The 15,402-nt window shown below is 33.1% G+C and overlaps 1 protein-coding gene across 1 annotated transcript; it reads left to right on the top strand.

Annotated features, from left to right (window-relative positions):
• Nucleotides 1-1,288: 1,288 nt before the first annotated feature.
• LOC129221420 (zinc finger protein 430-like) lies at nucleotides 1,289-12,322 on the top strand. Its single transcript, XM_054855906.1, has 2 exons — nucleotides 1,289-1,388; nucleotides 11,241-12,322. The coding sequence occupies exon 2, from the start codon at nucleotides 11,271-11,273 to the stop codon at nucleotides 11,904-11,906; it is 636 nt and encodes a 211-aa protein (XP_054711881.1). The 5' UTR covers nucleotides 1,289-1,388; nucleotides 11,241-11,270; the 3' UTR covers nucleotides 11,907-12,322.
• Nucleotides 12,323-15,402: the final 3,080 nt, after the last annotated feature.

A 15,402-nucleotide genomic window follows, 5' to 3' on the forward strand; every position in this document is an offset into this window, starting at 1 on the left:
TTTTATTTCATAAAAATTCAAGTGGAACTTTGAGTTGGAAGAAAGAGAGTGTGAGTACTGTGACGACCATCCATTCCTATTTTGAGGCTCTGTCTCCAATTTTTTGAGACATTTAATCCTTAATGACGTTGAAATCCTACAGTATACTCAATTTCCATATGAAAAAGTTAGTTTTTAAGGAACTGCCCACCTAATTCCCCCTCCTCCCCACCCGCATTACTTTTGAGAACCCACTTTTTTGGTGCACCAGCCGCCAATGCACACACACACTCGTGATTGTTCTTTTCTTTTTTTTTTTTTTTTTTTGGTGCACCAACCGCCTACGGAGTTGTGCGATTCCAAGTAAACCGGCAGCTTTTTTTTTTTTTTTTTTTTTTTTTTTTTTTTTTTTTTCGAATATACCCAGCATGTCACAAGAGGCAGATGTAAGCCAACTCAAAAAAGATGAAGAAGGCAGACTTTTAGCCCTGTTATCTTCAATTAATAAACCTAAATTTATTCACATTTCGTTAAATGTGTGGCGTACGGGTCATCATTACGTGGACGGTGGACGATGTGGAGGATTGTCCGGGTCGGAATTTGAACCACGGACCTTTGTGTTGCTAACTGAGTGCTTTAACCACTGAATCAAAAGGACCTCAAGGTTCGGGAAGAAAGTTAGGATTTGTGCTCTCTGACGTCTGACGTACGCCACAAATGTTATGCTGCATCATTCAGTATTTTTAAAAAGTCTGGTCTACATCTTCTTACTTTCGACTTTTAAACTACTGATAATCACTGCAAGTACCCAATCCTTTTAATATAATAAAACTAACAAGCAAAATAACCTTATAAGGCAAGGCAACTTTCGATAACTCGAAGTCCCAAGGGACCGCCTAAAACGTTTAGAGTTATTGGTAGTTCGAGTTATGGGAAGTTTTCACAACTGTTTCAAGAGTTTGGGATCCAAGGAAAACTTTGTGATAAAGGAATAGTCGAGTTATACGCTTCGAGTTATCGAGATCCGACTATTATTTAGGTTTACTGTTTAAATATTCCACTTTAGGGAGCCCTTCTGCTTAGCGAAAAGATACACAAAAATCAGATGCAAAAACTTGCTCATTTTTTCTGAATTCAACACTAAATATTCATAGTCGGTTAAAAATGTTTTTATTGTGCCCTTTTTTGTGATTTGAATTTTAACTTCGGAATATAATCGACTAGCGTCAAGCCCCATGCACCAACGATGTCATGCATAACATGCCTACAGCTATCTTGGCTTTTGCTTCGTTTACGTTTGTTTCCTTCTGCGTCCATGTTTGTTCCGAGAAGAAGAGAAAGTTATATTAACAGCTTGAGAAGCTAGAAGAAGAAATCTTTTAAAGGCTGGTGGGAAATCTAACTTTATGGTAATGTTTGTTTATGTTTTAAAAAATAGTTTACAAAATTGCTGTCTATTTGCATGTACGGTATTTCAAGCGATATAATTTAGCATATTATTTCCAAAAGATGTCTAAGATGCGCCAAATTGTTACTCCTCCTATCTTATCCATGTGTGTTGAATTTTTGACAAGTATGAAAGAAGTTTAAATAACTGGAATGATAAAATATCTTTTCAGTTTTAAGCATGGTAAGTATATAAACTTATCTTGATGCTTTTGCATGGTCATAAGTAGTGTTAAAAAAGTTGCTTAAAAATTTTTTTTTTAAAAATCGTAAGTTCGGTAGCCAATAATTTAAAGTTCACAAAGCTCGAAAATTGTGATAATTTTTGAATTCTAGGGGAGCTAGGAAAAAAACTAAATAGATTGATATTTAGACACCTGAAAATATTTTTTACCTATTTTCTTCGATCGAATTCAAATTGTTTTTTAATCATCAGCGAATTTGAAAAAAAAAAAAAAAATGTGTTGTAAGATTTGCTTGTTAAATTTCGTTCGTGTGTTGTAAGTTCATAATTTTGTTGCAACAGGAAGTTAAACTATTTTGAGTCAATATTCGCTGGAATCTCTGCGAAATTCATTTTCATTCATCAAATTTCTCCAACTAGAATTTTTCGCACATGAAAACAAAACTCCAACTTTGAAATTAATTCCAATTTCTCCTAATTTTATGAGCTTACAACTTTCTAGGAATTTATAGCTCACAGCTGAAGCATTGATAAAGAGATTTCTTTTGTCATTGATTATGATTGTGTAACAAATTTGAAATGTAAGGAATTTTTGGAGGCATTCCGTGCTATCATCGAATATTCGATTAGGGCAAAAAGCGCGTGCCAAGAAGCTATATATTTGGCCCATTGTTAGATTTTTGACATGACATAGTGAATACTGAAAAATCGGATGAAAACATCAAAAACGTGAGGAAAATGGTAATCACCTGTCAAATACTGACATTATTCAGTAAGTTATTGCCCTATAGCCAGGGGCGGACTGGCTATGTGGGCATCTGGGCAAATGCCAGAAGGGCCGGTCCCTCCGAGGGCCGCCGAACAGGTGCGAAACTTTCGGGCTACGGCCCCAAAGGGCTACCGGTGGTAACTCGGAGAAAGGTTTTAGAGCATTGTGGTGGACCTACAATCTTGCATAATATAGACGAACGCGCGAACTGCGTTCGCAGAAAATTTTTGGCTCTGCAGAAAAAAACTTTTCAAACTGCTAACGTTGATTTAATTTTTTTTAATGGAATTTTTAAGAAAATCCCAGAGTTTATTTCTGTTAAAGTCTTTCTCCAAAAGCCTTTTGAAGCACATGTGTAAAAAAAAATAATGGTTTTGGCAGTTTTCTTCAGTTGGTGAAAAGTAAGAACTAACTATATATGTTATTGTAGAAAAAAATAAATGATTTAAAGCTTTTTTTTTTTTTTGTCTCTTTCATATTTGAATACAAATTAAATTTTTTATTCAAGGTGAGTCAGGCAAAATAATTATTTGCAGAAAATTTTCCAAATAGGATTTGTGTTTGCAGAAAGTTTTTCATTTTATCTAAGTCTGTGGACCTAAAAACTTTTCGTGGGGCCGAGGTAGGGGTCGACTAGAGACCATGTCGGCCAAGTCGGAAACACAGGGCCGCCGAGAGCCAAAGCGCGCTCTTTGTCAGTTTGACCACTGGGACCCCAGAAAACTTATCAAACTTATACTACTTCCATTCCGATCCGGACCCTTTCTAGGGCCGGATCTCTGATTTACGACTAGGCTGACATAGCCTCTTGCCGATCCTGCGGAAACAAAGGGACCTAGTTTGGAGTTCAAGCAGTAGAAATTTTACAAGTTTCATGAAGGGAGGGGTCCGCCTCGACTCCCGCGGCCGTGGCCGGGGTCTCCTTATAAACACATCTTCATACATATATGTGTATTATGTGTGTGTTTGTACGATGTATAGTTTTATATTTTTTTAATGAGTTTTATGACAACCTTTGCGTTTATTTTATTTTTTTTGCTGCTATTTGAGTAAAGGTTGTGTGTGTGGGGGGGGGGGATATTTCATGTCATTTACTCTGGGGGTTGATTTAGCATTTGTTTTATTTTTAAAAAGTAAATGCAACTTACAATTTAAATAAAACTAGAACCTCTTTTTAGTGTTGGAAATCAAAAAAAAAAAATCTCTTTCTTTCAAAGAAAAAAATTTCTTTCACATCTGTGTGAGACCTCTACTGCTTCGCTTCAGGGCATTTTCACAGCCGCTTTTCACGGGTAGTCGTTTGTACAATCGAGCACTTAAAACTTTCACTTTCTTGCGGGGACATGGTGTTAATCGAAGAGACGTTCCTCTTGACAAGAAAGAAAACGGTAATAAATAAGAAACAACAGGAATGGAGTGAGGTCGTCGCGTAACTTACTTTTTCTTATTTAACTTGACGTTCACTTGAATCAATAAAAGCAATAAAAATCCCCTTTTTCCAATTCCCTTCGATTCATCTGAAGTACAAGATATCTTCTTTTTACGATGGTTTTTTGTCAAAATACTCATTTTAAAGCGACCAGTACTAGTTAATCTTATCTAAGAATCTCACTCTCAGAAGGGGAATATAGCACAGGGCCTTAGGAGCAGAACTGTGGGAAGTACACACCAATACAAAACAGCGGAAATGCCAAACTATCCTTTTTCTACAATTAAACGTCATAAAGCTGTCGACAATGTGTCTTTTCCCAGGCCCTGATTTTTTTCCCTCTAGCCTAGGGGAAAATCGTTACTGTTCCAATGGAATTCATCAACTGCCGATAAATTTGGCGGTCTTTTTTGCGTGTTGTGAAGAGAGAGGTTAGGTCTCAGAATCATTCTCTGATCTAAATAACTTTTAGCTCATACTACTTACTTTTTTCTGCTAGTTTTGCTTTTTTTTATTTCATTCTCAGGATATTTTTTACTTCATCATGTATGACTTTAAATGAATTTTAAGATATGCAAAAAAAAAAAAAGAAACATTTCGAGCTGTATTTCGAAAGAGTGCCGAAGACTGCGAAAACGAATCCCAACAATTTAGCAGGTAAGGCATTTGTTTTTACAATTTTAACGATGTAATACAAATTTGTTGAATATTTCAATTTTTCTCATTCTTGAAGAAAAAGAAAAATAAAGCAGATTCAATTTGTAGGTCCGAAGGCTACCGAATTTTTCTTTAGAAAATGTAAGAGTTTTTTATTTAAAGACAAAGTGAGTTAAAATCAAATAAGAAGTTTTCAACTAAGTTTCAAAATATTTTTTTCTCCCATACAATATTTTAACTATGCTTAAAACATCAACGTCAATAAAGTTAGAAATCAGTTATTTTTAAAGTCTATTTTTCAGTTCACGTTCTCCCTGCGGTTTGCTTCTGGTTCTTAATTCTTTCAAAGCTTAAGTTAAGTGGTTGCTTGGTGAGCAAAAAGTTTCCCGCCAAACAAGATAAACAATTTAAAAGATCTATCCATATTTCTGAGGAGTTGAATGTGGGAGGAGGTTCTAATGGAAGTAGCTGTGATGAAAAAGGAGAAGAGGGAGGATGATAGTTTGGCAGATACTTGGCGGGCAAACTAGATATCATAACTTTTTATGGCTGAGGGTTTTTGGGTTTAGGATGCAGGCTTTCTTTTTTGTGCGGAAAAGTTAAAGGTTTTCTTGGCGGGGAAATTTTTACAGCAGGGTTGTTTTTGATGAGATTAAGCTTACTCTTTTGTACTGAAAAAGCCGCCTTGTAGCTTGTAGTCCTCGTATACTTAACACAAAAACTTTTTTTCTCATTATTATAAAAAGCAGCAATCAAGATAGAGAGCTGAAGGCTTATAAAAAAGTCTTTCTACTTAAGTTTCTAATTAAAAAGTCAAAGTCATTTCATATTCGAGCCAATACAATATACTGTAAATATTCTCTTACAGATCAGCAGAAATTATTAATATATGTTCGTACTATTTAAATACACGTCGTTTGCAGGGTTATTCAAATTTGAGAGTGTTATAGTGTAAATTTTAAAAAACAAGTTTAATCTTTAGTTTGTTATATTTTACTTCCGTTAGAAGATTAAATATTTTTTTCGGGAAAATATGTGATGTAAAAACTCTTTGAAAATATTGCACACTGATATGAGTTATAGTTGATACATCAAAAGCATGTACATCATTGTTCTCTACTGCTTTTACCACTGGTTATTGTTAATTGAAACTTAAAAAGCATGCTACTTCAACATTTTTTTTTCATGTAACATTGATTTATTTTAGATACTACATAAATAATAATAACATGTATCTAGGACCCTTCTCCAGGGGCGTGCAGAGTTGAAATAACGTGGATATCACTGCAACTAGGTCCGTCATTTAGGGGGGTCGGGGAGAGAGCAATTACCCCCCCCCCCCCCCCCCGCCCTCCTTGGTTTTAAAAACAAATGCTTTTATATATAAGTGAACGTGGTTTTTGTTGTTTTCTGATAAAATTTGCATTGAGTAAGCAAAAGGAGAGAATAAATAAATATTCTTAAACAGCTAATAATTCTTGCAAAGTACATCTGGAAAGTCTAAATGGCAAAAAATCTTCACAGAGGTGGACTTTATGTAATAACTGAGAAAAAAAAAATAATGTTATTCTCTTTGATAACTATGCATTTAATATTTCTTTATTTTGTTCATAATGCTTTTTAATCATTTGTTTTAAATTTAATTGCATACTTTAAAATGGTTCAAAAAAAAAACCAAAAAAAAAAAAAAAAGAAGAGGAAGAGAAGCCTTTCTTTTCTTAAAATATGTTATCCTTCTCATGTTTAATCAATTTAAAGGAACACAACATGAAAAGAATAAATTTTCTTTTGATCCAGCAGTTAATGTTAGGCATATAATGATATAATTAATAAAATTTTGTAAATTATAATCGTAAAATTGCAAAATTGCTATTGCAAAGCTTATTTACGGTATTTACTCGCATAAGAATGCAAGTTTTTCAGATTCCCTGCAGTACCCCCCCCCCCCCCCCCCCCCCGTCAAGGGCCGGTTGATTTGACAACAGCCAGGGCCGAATTTCCTCCCCAGTCCGCCCCTGCCTATAGCCAGGGCTAAAGCAAAAATACCGATGCCCACTCAGTCGATTCTAGCCGAGGACCATTGGCGTAAACTAAGAGGGGGGGGGGGCGTTATATGGGGCAAGTGCTCCCCTAAGTTTTTTGAGCCATGAGCAGAGTTATTATTTTTCCTCCCTAATTTTTAAGCAAATGATTGTTTTAAATTGTTTGTCAAATGATCTATATTTTATTTTCAAACGATAATAAAGCAGTGGCGTAGCTAGACCCGACTTTCGGGGGGGGTTACTTCTTTTATATATATATATATATATATATATATATATATATATATATATATATATATATATATATATATATATATATATATATATATGTATAATCGCTTGGAATTTTTTCCTTTTCTTCTTTTTTTTTCTTTTTCTTCTCTCTTCTTTTTCTCTTTTTTTTTTGAGACTAACTTTTCGGGGGGGGGGGGGTTTTGTCCCCAAAACCCCCCCCTTAGCTACGCCCCTGTAATAAAGTGTAATTTGTATATTACCAATGCAGTTGTTATGAATTATATGCAAAAGTTGTATCCTTGTCTTCAACCACCAATCAGTAATTTCAACCTATAGTTTATATGTTTTTAAACTGCACCACAGCATTTCGTCTTTTTTTTTTTTTCAATCTAAAAATAAAACACGGTCAAAATGCTGCTCCTCCGAAGTCCCCCCCCCCCCCTACACACACAGACACACCGGAAGCATTATGTAGCATCTGAATTTTATGTTTCAGATCTTCAATTTTGCGAATTTTCCAGGGGAAAGCCCAAAGTTACTGAACAACATCGAAAATCGCTTAAAATTTCATTTTGAAGCTTTAATTTCAAATAATTACTGGCCATAATATTAAAAAATATGACCTTACAATCTCGGTTTTAAAATTTGAATTTCAGAAAATATTCGACCAAGGGTCCCTATACCGTCCTCCTCCAATATCATAAGTAATTAGGTTTTTTAAACTACATTTTCAAAAATTTTAAGTGATAGCCGCAGAATATAAAACATTGCTTTAGTTTTTAACACCATAATTTAAAAAATTTTACCAGGTAAGAGCTTCAGAACCTATGTCGAACGCAGGGGGGAGGAGGGATTAATTTCGACCTATAAAAAAAATCAATCGGGAACAGACCTTGAGCTCCATCCGTTATCATGACATCGACAAATATGGCCTATAATCACGCTTTTAAGGCTTCAATTTCTAGAAATTCCACTGAGACCCCTGTACCTTTTGTCCCATTAGCATCAGTGAAGAAGTCTAAAATTGGGTTTTTAAAGCTCAAATACTGCAAAATTTTTGCCTGAATCAAGCATATCTTATCAGATCTACATTTTTCTTCTCATTTTCAATGTGCCCTCTTCCCTAAAAACTTTTTTTCTGGTTGCGCCTCTGAAATAGAATATCAGTTTGGTTCAGGGAATAGGTCACTTATTACAGGGTGTGTACACTGTACAGATTCTTCATTCTGAGGATCATGGAAAACAACTTCTGAAGAAAAAAAAAAATCATTTCCAAAGTACTTAGAATTCCTTGAACTTTCTAATTCATGAAGTTATTCGTGAATTAAAGCCAACGCAACTTAGAAAAAGGAATCTGTACTTTAGGATTACAAAACCTAAGCACAACTATTTTGCATTATTTTAGTTGGATGGCAGAATATGAATCAAATTTCTCTTGGGAAAAAAAAGTCCCCCCCCCCCCCCCCACTTCAGGAGGCCAAGTTACGCCTCTGCCAAAAACAAAACTGCAATCTTCGGCTGGAATTGACTGAGCTGGCGGTGTATTTCATGTACTGACATTATTATCAAATACAGTGAGTATATAAACTCATAAGATTTCCTCATGCTGATAAAATACTTTAACCATAATTGGCACATCATACTAATCAAGTTAATTAAAAATTAAATTAATAAATTTAATTAAAATAAATTTATAAATTTTCCTTTCAACTAATAGGTACTGTGTGTAAATAGAAATGGATATAAAAACTGTTCAATCCAGTTTCCAAAAATAACTAAAACAATAATCTTTAAGCATTTTATCAATCTAAAAATACTTTATGGCAGGCAGGATTTATGTGCCTTTTTTTTACTACATTGAGTTTTCATTGTTTAGGTACTTATGAATTATCTAATTGTATTTGATGTCACTTTTTTTTCCCTTTTATAATTAACCTTTCCGTTAAACTAATATTATTCTTCGTTTCTAAATAAGCCAGCCTGAACCGACCTAATTCATTTAAGTTTCATCAGTCATCTTCAGGGTCATTTTCAGAAAAAGAAGGAAATTTGCTGCAGATTTAAAAAAAAATAAAATTTCTCCTAATATGTAAAGTATTTAAGATTGAGTTAGATCTATCCTAAAATAATAATGCTATTGTAGTGATTCAGATCAAGCGAGCAAACAAGGGTGCCCATAAGGGGAGGGGGGGCAAGTTTGGCTCAAGCCTTTCCTCCCCCCTAGAAATTAAAACTTCTTTGCTGTTAGTACTTTTTCTTTGCAAAAATGTAAAAACATTTATTCATCTCATCCGTCATTAATGAATAAATTAAAATTTTCAAGTTTTAATAAATTTAATCTGTATTGAAATTGGTTTCCATGGGGAATTTTTTCCTGCTAAACCACGGGGAAAATATCTGAGCCCCCTCCCCCTCCCCCTTAAAGTTTTGAATATGGGTGCCCATGCGAGCAAATATTTTAATTTTTAAAATATTTGTTTTTAAAATTACATTGTTAGTGCCACATCCATTGACAAACTGTGTCCACAGATATGATGTTTACGGATGTGATAAAAATAACCATTTTCTACATTTAAGAACATGTGCTTTTGAAGTTTTGACTTGAAACTTGGAAAAAAATATTTTACATTTATTATTATCAATTTGCTGAATTATTGTAATATCTTACCTGGTTATTTTAAATCTTTATGAGCCACAGATGTGATGAGTTGATCTTTACTTTTTCTAAATCAAGTACGCAAACATTGAATAAAGTCACAGAAATCTCAAAGCAAGCTTCTGTTTCTGTCCCACTAAACAAAATGGCTTCTTGAGAGTTGATCCTTCAACCAATACAGTTTGGTGCCGCAACATGGAAGAATTTATTGGCATTTTCTTTTCTGCCCACAGATGTGACTATTTCTCTGGTTACAAGCATTAAGCTTGCAATTAAATAAATATGAAAATTAAGTTTAACTAAATTTTTGAGAAGTGTGCACTAAATGTGTACTTGATCAGGGTTTGTACGCTCCTTCAAAACTCCTCCAATACTCCTTCATTTAGGAAATTTTTTTGAAGGGCCCTTCAAACTCCTTCATTTTGGTTTTAACTCCTTCAAAACTCCTTCTTTTTTAGTTCAAGACTACATAATCTTCCTCTATGAAGTAACTTACAATACTCTGATTGACAACTAACTTCGTCACAAGGGCCATTTTAATGTAGTGATTTTGTGCATTTATGTTTTTTTCATAAAGATGTGATTTACAAATTGATCGTAGTTAAGTCCTAAAAGTTGAAGGTGAACATTTTATTAGAAGACTCAAACATTTCATAAGTGAAGTAAAACAAGCTTAAATGGTGCTTGTGTATTTTTTCAAGTTTTATGATTATTGTTTTTCCCTCCATCACACTTTCAGCAGCTAGAGTCAGGTTGTCTAATTATTATTTAAATACTTAAAACTACGTAAGTAGATGTACAATGTTCAGTGATTGTATTAAAAAACAATTGTTTAGTAAATTGCAGTTTGATATTGTAAAAAAGGTCATCCACAAGTGATGTCATGCCTTGAGGGGAAGACGGGCTCATGAAGTTGAGACAAGGGGAAGAGAGAGGGTGACAAAAAGTGACATCACACAGTTATTGTAACAGTATGTTAAACAAAATGACATGTAACAAGAGGACGAGTTAGGTAAAGTGTGACACTTTGTGATAAAGGGAGGAGGGGGTCAAATATGTTTAAAAAAATTGTGGCATTATTTAATGATAGCCTATTAGTACTCCTTCAAAACCTCATTTTACTCCTTCAAAACTCCTCCATTTTATTTCTGAAATTGAATATGAACCCTGTTGACCGAAAATATAAAAATGTAGCTTAAATGGCTAATTTCTTGTTTGGTGCATGAAATATAAAATATGGAAGAAAAAAAAAAAGATAAGTGGTTACAGGCCACGAATGTGATAAATCACATTCTGTAACCAAAATTTATACAATAAATAAAATATTTTTTTCTCATTTAGCAACTTCAATATATTCCATCAGTTGTATTGGAGTGTTTAATTCACTTGAATTATTTTCTAAACTTTTATTCTTTATAGTAAAAACCAGAAACACTAAGTCCTGATTTTTCTGAGAATGACCCTAATAGTTTGTGAAGATAAATCTGAACCATATCCTTGAAGTTGTATCTTAGTTCAAGATGTCTCAACAAACGTTTGGTGGAAAAGTTTTTAGAAAAACTAATATAGCTCATGTGTTTCAGCATCAATTGAGAACATTTCATCCAGTTTTGGATTGAAACTTTCCAGACTTAGAAATTAACTCTGTGTACAAAAAGCTACAAAACTGTTGTTTTGTTATCATATGCTTTAAGATAATTTAAGATTTGAACTCCTCTCATATCGTGCAAAGGAGAATTCTAGGATTAATTATAAAATAGATTTATTGAAATTGTACTGGATTTAAATTTTTATGCTAAATGCAGTTTACCACATTGCTAAACATTGAATATTTTGTTTTACAGGTATTATTGTGAGAGCTTTGTGGTCCAGTAATGTCCATTGCAGTTGAAATTCTATGTCCTACTTGTGGAAGTGAGTTACAACCTGTTCAAAATTTTGAAAGCAGGACTTTTGTCCATATTGAAGATCTCCAGTATGATTGCACAGCATGTGGGTATAGATACAGCTACATTGATGTTGCTATTTCCGATGAAACCACAACTGGAGAAAAGTCGCCATCTAAGCCATTTTCCTGCAGTATATGCAATAAGCAGTTCGAGCAAAGTGGGACCATGAGGAGACACATGTACGTTCATTCCAGTGTGCGGCCTTATGCTTGTAATAACTGCGATAAAGCTTTTAAGACTAAGGCTGCTTTGAAACGGCATAACATCATACACACCGGCGAATGCCCCTATGAATGCAGCACTTGTAAAAGAAAATTCAACCAAATTAGTAATTTGAGAAAACATTTAGTGATACATAACAATAATTGCCCATTTTTTTGTAATGTTTGTGGGAAAGGATTTAATCAGCTCAGTAATCTGAAGAAGCACATGGTAGTTCATAAAGAACATACAGTTGTCTCGGACAGCAGTGGTAAGCCTGAACATTCTGTCATTCCTATTGGAATGGAAAAAAATGTCAGTCGTCCAGTTGTGACACATTTGAGACCCGCAGATACGTAGCTCAGAATGATTACTATTTAATTCCTTTGATAAAAAATACTTTGTATTTTGAAATTAGTTATAATTATGTCTAAATCATTACTTTTCTACTTTGGCAAATTACACATTATTAAATCAGATTCATATTTTTATTTATTTATAGTGTTTTATTATTATAAGTGTACAAAGAAAGCCATTAATAATCAACAGCTTTTTAATAAGATAATTATTTTGTTACAGAAAAATGCATTAAATCGATTATTTTGTTTAAGCCAGCATAATTAGTTCCAAGTACAGTTTTCATTTGACATCAAGCAAGATTAGTTTCACTAAAGAATGCATATATAATGAAACCTGTGAAGTCAACTTCTTACAGTGCAACTTGAAAGTTCAAATTAGACAGGTGGTTAGCTTTTAGTAGGTAGAGTTTTCTTTTTTTTTTTCAGTATTGCAGTCTTTTTTACACCATGCTTTTTTTTTTTTTTTTTTGACAATTAAAATTTTTTATTTATTTTAGTTTTAAACATTACTTTAAAAGTAATTAAATATATTGTTTAATAATTATCTAAGATATAGTTAGAGATTATTTACCAGTACCATACAAATTATGCATATCTTATTAGTTCTGAAAAGTTTCTTATTCTGTATAAATAATTCCTAAAAATATAATGAATTTCCAAAAAAATAATCAAGTGATCAGCTCACATAGGGATTTTACAATACTCATACACAAATTGGGTGTATATTAGTGGTTAACATCGACAGGTTATCAAGCTAGGTGGTCATGTTTTAAAAATTTTCCTTCGTTGTAAAATATTAAGTAATTTGGCTCTTGAGAAAGAACAGTCAACTTCACAGGTTTTACTGTATTAGAAATACTGTAATTGAGATAATTTATATGTATTCATGATTTTCAACTCAAAATGCATGGATAATGCATTTGCCCAGACCAAGAATAGCATGCAAGAGGGTCGAGATGAATTGTTATTATTATTTTTTTTATTATGTACTGCCATATACTCACTGTTATTATTTTACTTATTGTTTTTTTCTTTATCTGTTGCTGTGAAAAGTTTTTCTTTGGATAAGACAAAAGAAAGTCTGTTGTACTTCTGTTCCTAAATGAAATGTAGTTATGAATTTATATTATTTCTTAGTGTGTAAATATAAAAAATGTATGTAAGTACTATAAATTTATTTTCAAAATGCCCTTTTTATTGTGTTAGCAGAATATGTACATTTCAAGTAAATTATTTTGAATCTACATGAAACTTTTCTATATAAGTGATACTTTGAAACTCTTTACCAATTGTTATGTGAATAGCTGGATATGAGATTTAGTAAAAGATTATATTGCAACGTTAAAATGCAAATTTGGAGGACAGCAGACACTTGTTTGTATTGAGGTTTCAAAGAATCCACTTTTCAATGCGAAACATGAACCTATTTGTTTTTTAATGGTTTGTTATTTTCCCATTGGTTGTTTGGTGAATCTGCTATTTTTACCTTTTAAACTGTTTATTGAGCAATCACGATTGCTTATTGTTTACATTTGACTGTTTTGAATTCCTATGATTTTATTTTCCCCCCGCCACCCTCTGCAGCATCACCGTCGACCTGCTCCTCACGAAGCTGCTCCTACAGCGAAAACCGCCTCCATGTTGCATCCATATCCTACACACATGTGCATGGGCGGATTTATGGGGGGCGCAGAGGGGGGCAATGCCCCTCCTAGTTTTGGGAGGACTTTATATAGTAGCAACACATCTTCCAAAAATTTAAAAATATTTTTTTTCTTTTTGAATATTTCGGAAGGGTATGGGTGGATTTATAAGGGGGGGGGGCATAGGGGGCAATGCCCCCCAGTTTTGGAAGGACTTTATATAGTAACAACATATCTTCCAAAATCTTAAAACAAAAAAAATCATGACTTTTTCTTTTTTGAATAGTTTAATGAAAATGAAGAGAAAAGCGAATGTCCTTTTCTGATGGGAGAAAAGAAAAGGAAAAAAAAAACGAACATTCAATACAAATAAAACAGCTGTCACTGGGGTGCTAAAAACGTGTCTAAATTCACTATTTTGGACTGAAAACCATTTGGGCAAGTATATGAATGAAAATATAGGCTAAACGAGCTTTACATTAATCTGCAACACTTATAATAATTGACGATTATTTTGACAAATTAGAACCCAAAGCAAAGGGGGGGAAACTCTCCCCGTCCCCATTCTCGCTAACAGAACGATCTACTCGTTATGATTTGTGACCACATTTCAAGTATATTTGTGCATAATATTTATGTTCTTAGTAGATTAATTGGCCCTTTAAGAAATTCTAAAAAGCATAGTTTTTTTTTTCCATGTCTCTCTCTTTTTTAAGAGAGAGAGAGAGAATAAATAGTATCGCAAACTGAATAAATTTCAGTTATCTGAGTGTTCTGATTAAATGAATCTTTTTACTTGAAAGGAGAGTACAGTTTTACTTACTTTATAAATACTGTTTAAAAAGTAAGGTTAGTCATAATCATCTAAGTCTAAGTGAGTTAGTCCTTGCCCTTATTAAAATCTAAATAATTGAGTCATCAAAAGTTTTCGAAAATTTTGCTGAAATTTTATAAAAGTCTATGAAAACCTAACAACGATTGGTAAAATCGTAAAAATCCTTTAACCGTAAAAACTGATGAATTTTCGTAAAAATTACAAAAAATCAAGCAAAAATTTGCAAGTAAGAGTGAATTACAAACAGGGCCAAATTTGCCTATAAGATGAACAAGCTATTGCTTAGGGCCCCTGCTTTGAAGTGGGTCCCTAACTTCCAAAAAAAAATTCATGATTCGTTCCTTAAAAAATAGAAATTGCTTGAAAAAACTAATTTCATTTTTAAGTGCCTGAAAACCTTGAATATTTCAAAAGGTGTGACTACAAACCTTAAATTTTAAAATGTCTAACAAAAGGTAGAGGGGGAGGAATGCCAAAATATGTCAAATTCAGCTCCTTGCCACATCCTATATTAAAAATGTAAAAATCATGGTTCTCACATTTGTAACATTATTTGAAATAAATTTTTGTGACTCATATGTTTCATATCTTGCTAGTTATTCAATCCCGAATGCAGTAATTTGGAAATTTTTTTGTATTGATTGCTTTTATCTTACTTCTTCTGCATATTGTCTATCTGTTTAGCACGGAAAAAAAACACACAATACACTACTTCTATTTCTTTTCGTTTTCTGCCCCACTTGCAAATGAAGAAAAGTTGCTGTCATGAGAAATCTATGGTTACTTTTCTCTTTTAAATTTAAAATAGCTATTTTTCAAAGTTAGAACAGGACGGTAAAAAATTTAAAATCAAGTACTAAAATATCAGAGACTGGAAAGTACAAATGAAGTGCGTTAAATAATTTTATTTATTTTACTTATTCTAGAGTCCTTGAAAATAATTAGATAAGACTTTGAAAATTTCGAAGTAAAATGGGTTCCAATTACTTCTACTGCAGATTGTTAATCTTTTTAGCCAG

The sequence above is a fragment of the Uloborus diversus genome, chromosome 4, assembly GCF_026930045.1.
Source record: "Uloborus diversus isolate 005 chromosome 4, Udiv.v.3.1, whole genome shotgun sequence".
NCBI classification, from domain to species: Eukaryota; Metazoa; Arthropoda; class Arachnida; order Araneae; family Uloboridae; genus Uloborus; species Uloborus diversus.

What these genes read in the sequence shown, in the direction of transcription:
- LOC129221420 (XM_054855906.1), top strand. Translation starts at nt 11,271, where the DNA reads ATGTCCATTGCAGTTGAAATTCTATGTCCTACTTGTGGAAGTGAGTTA.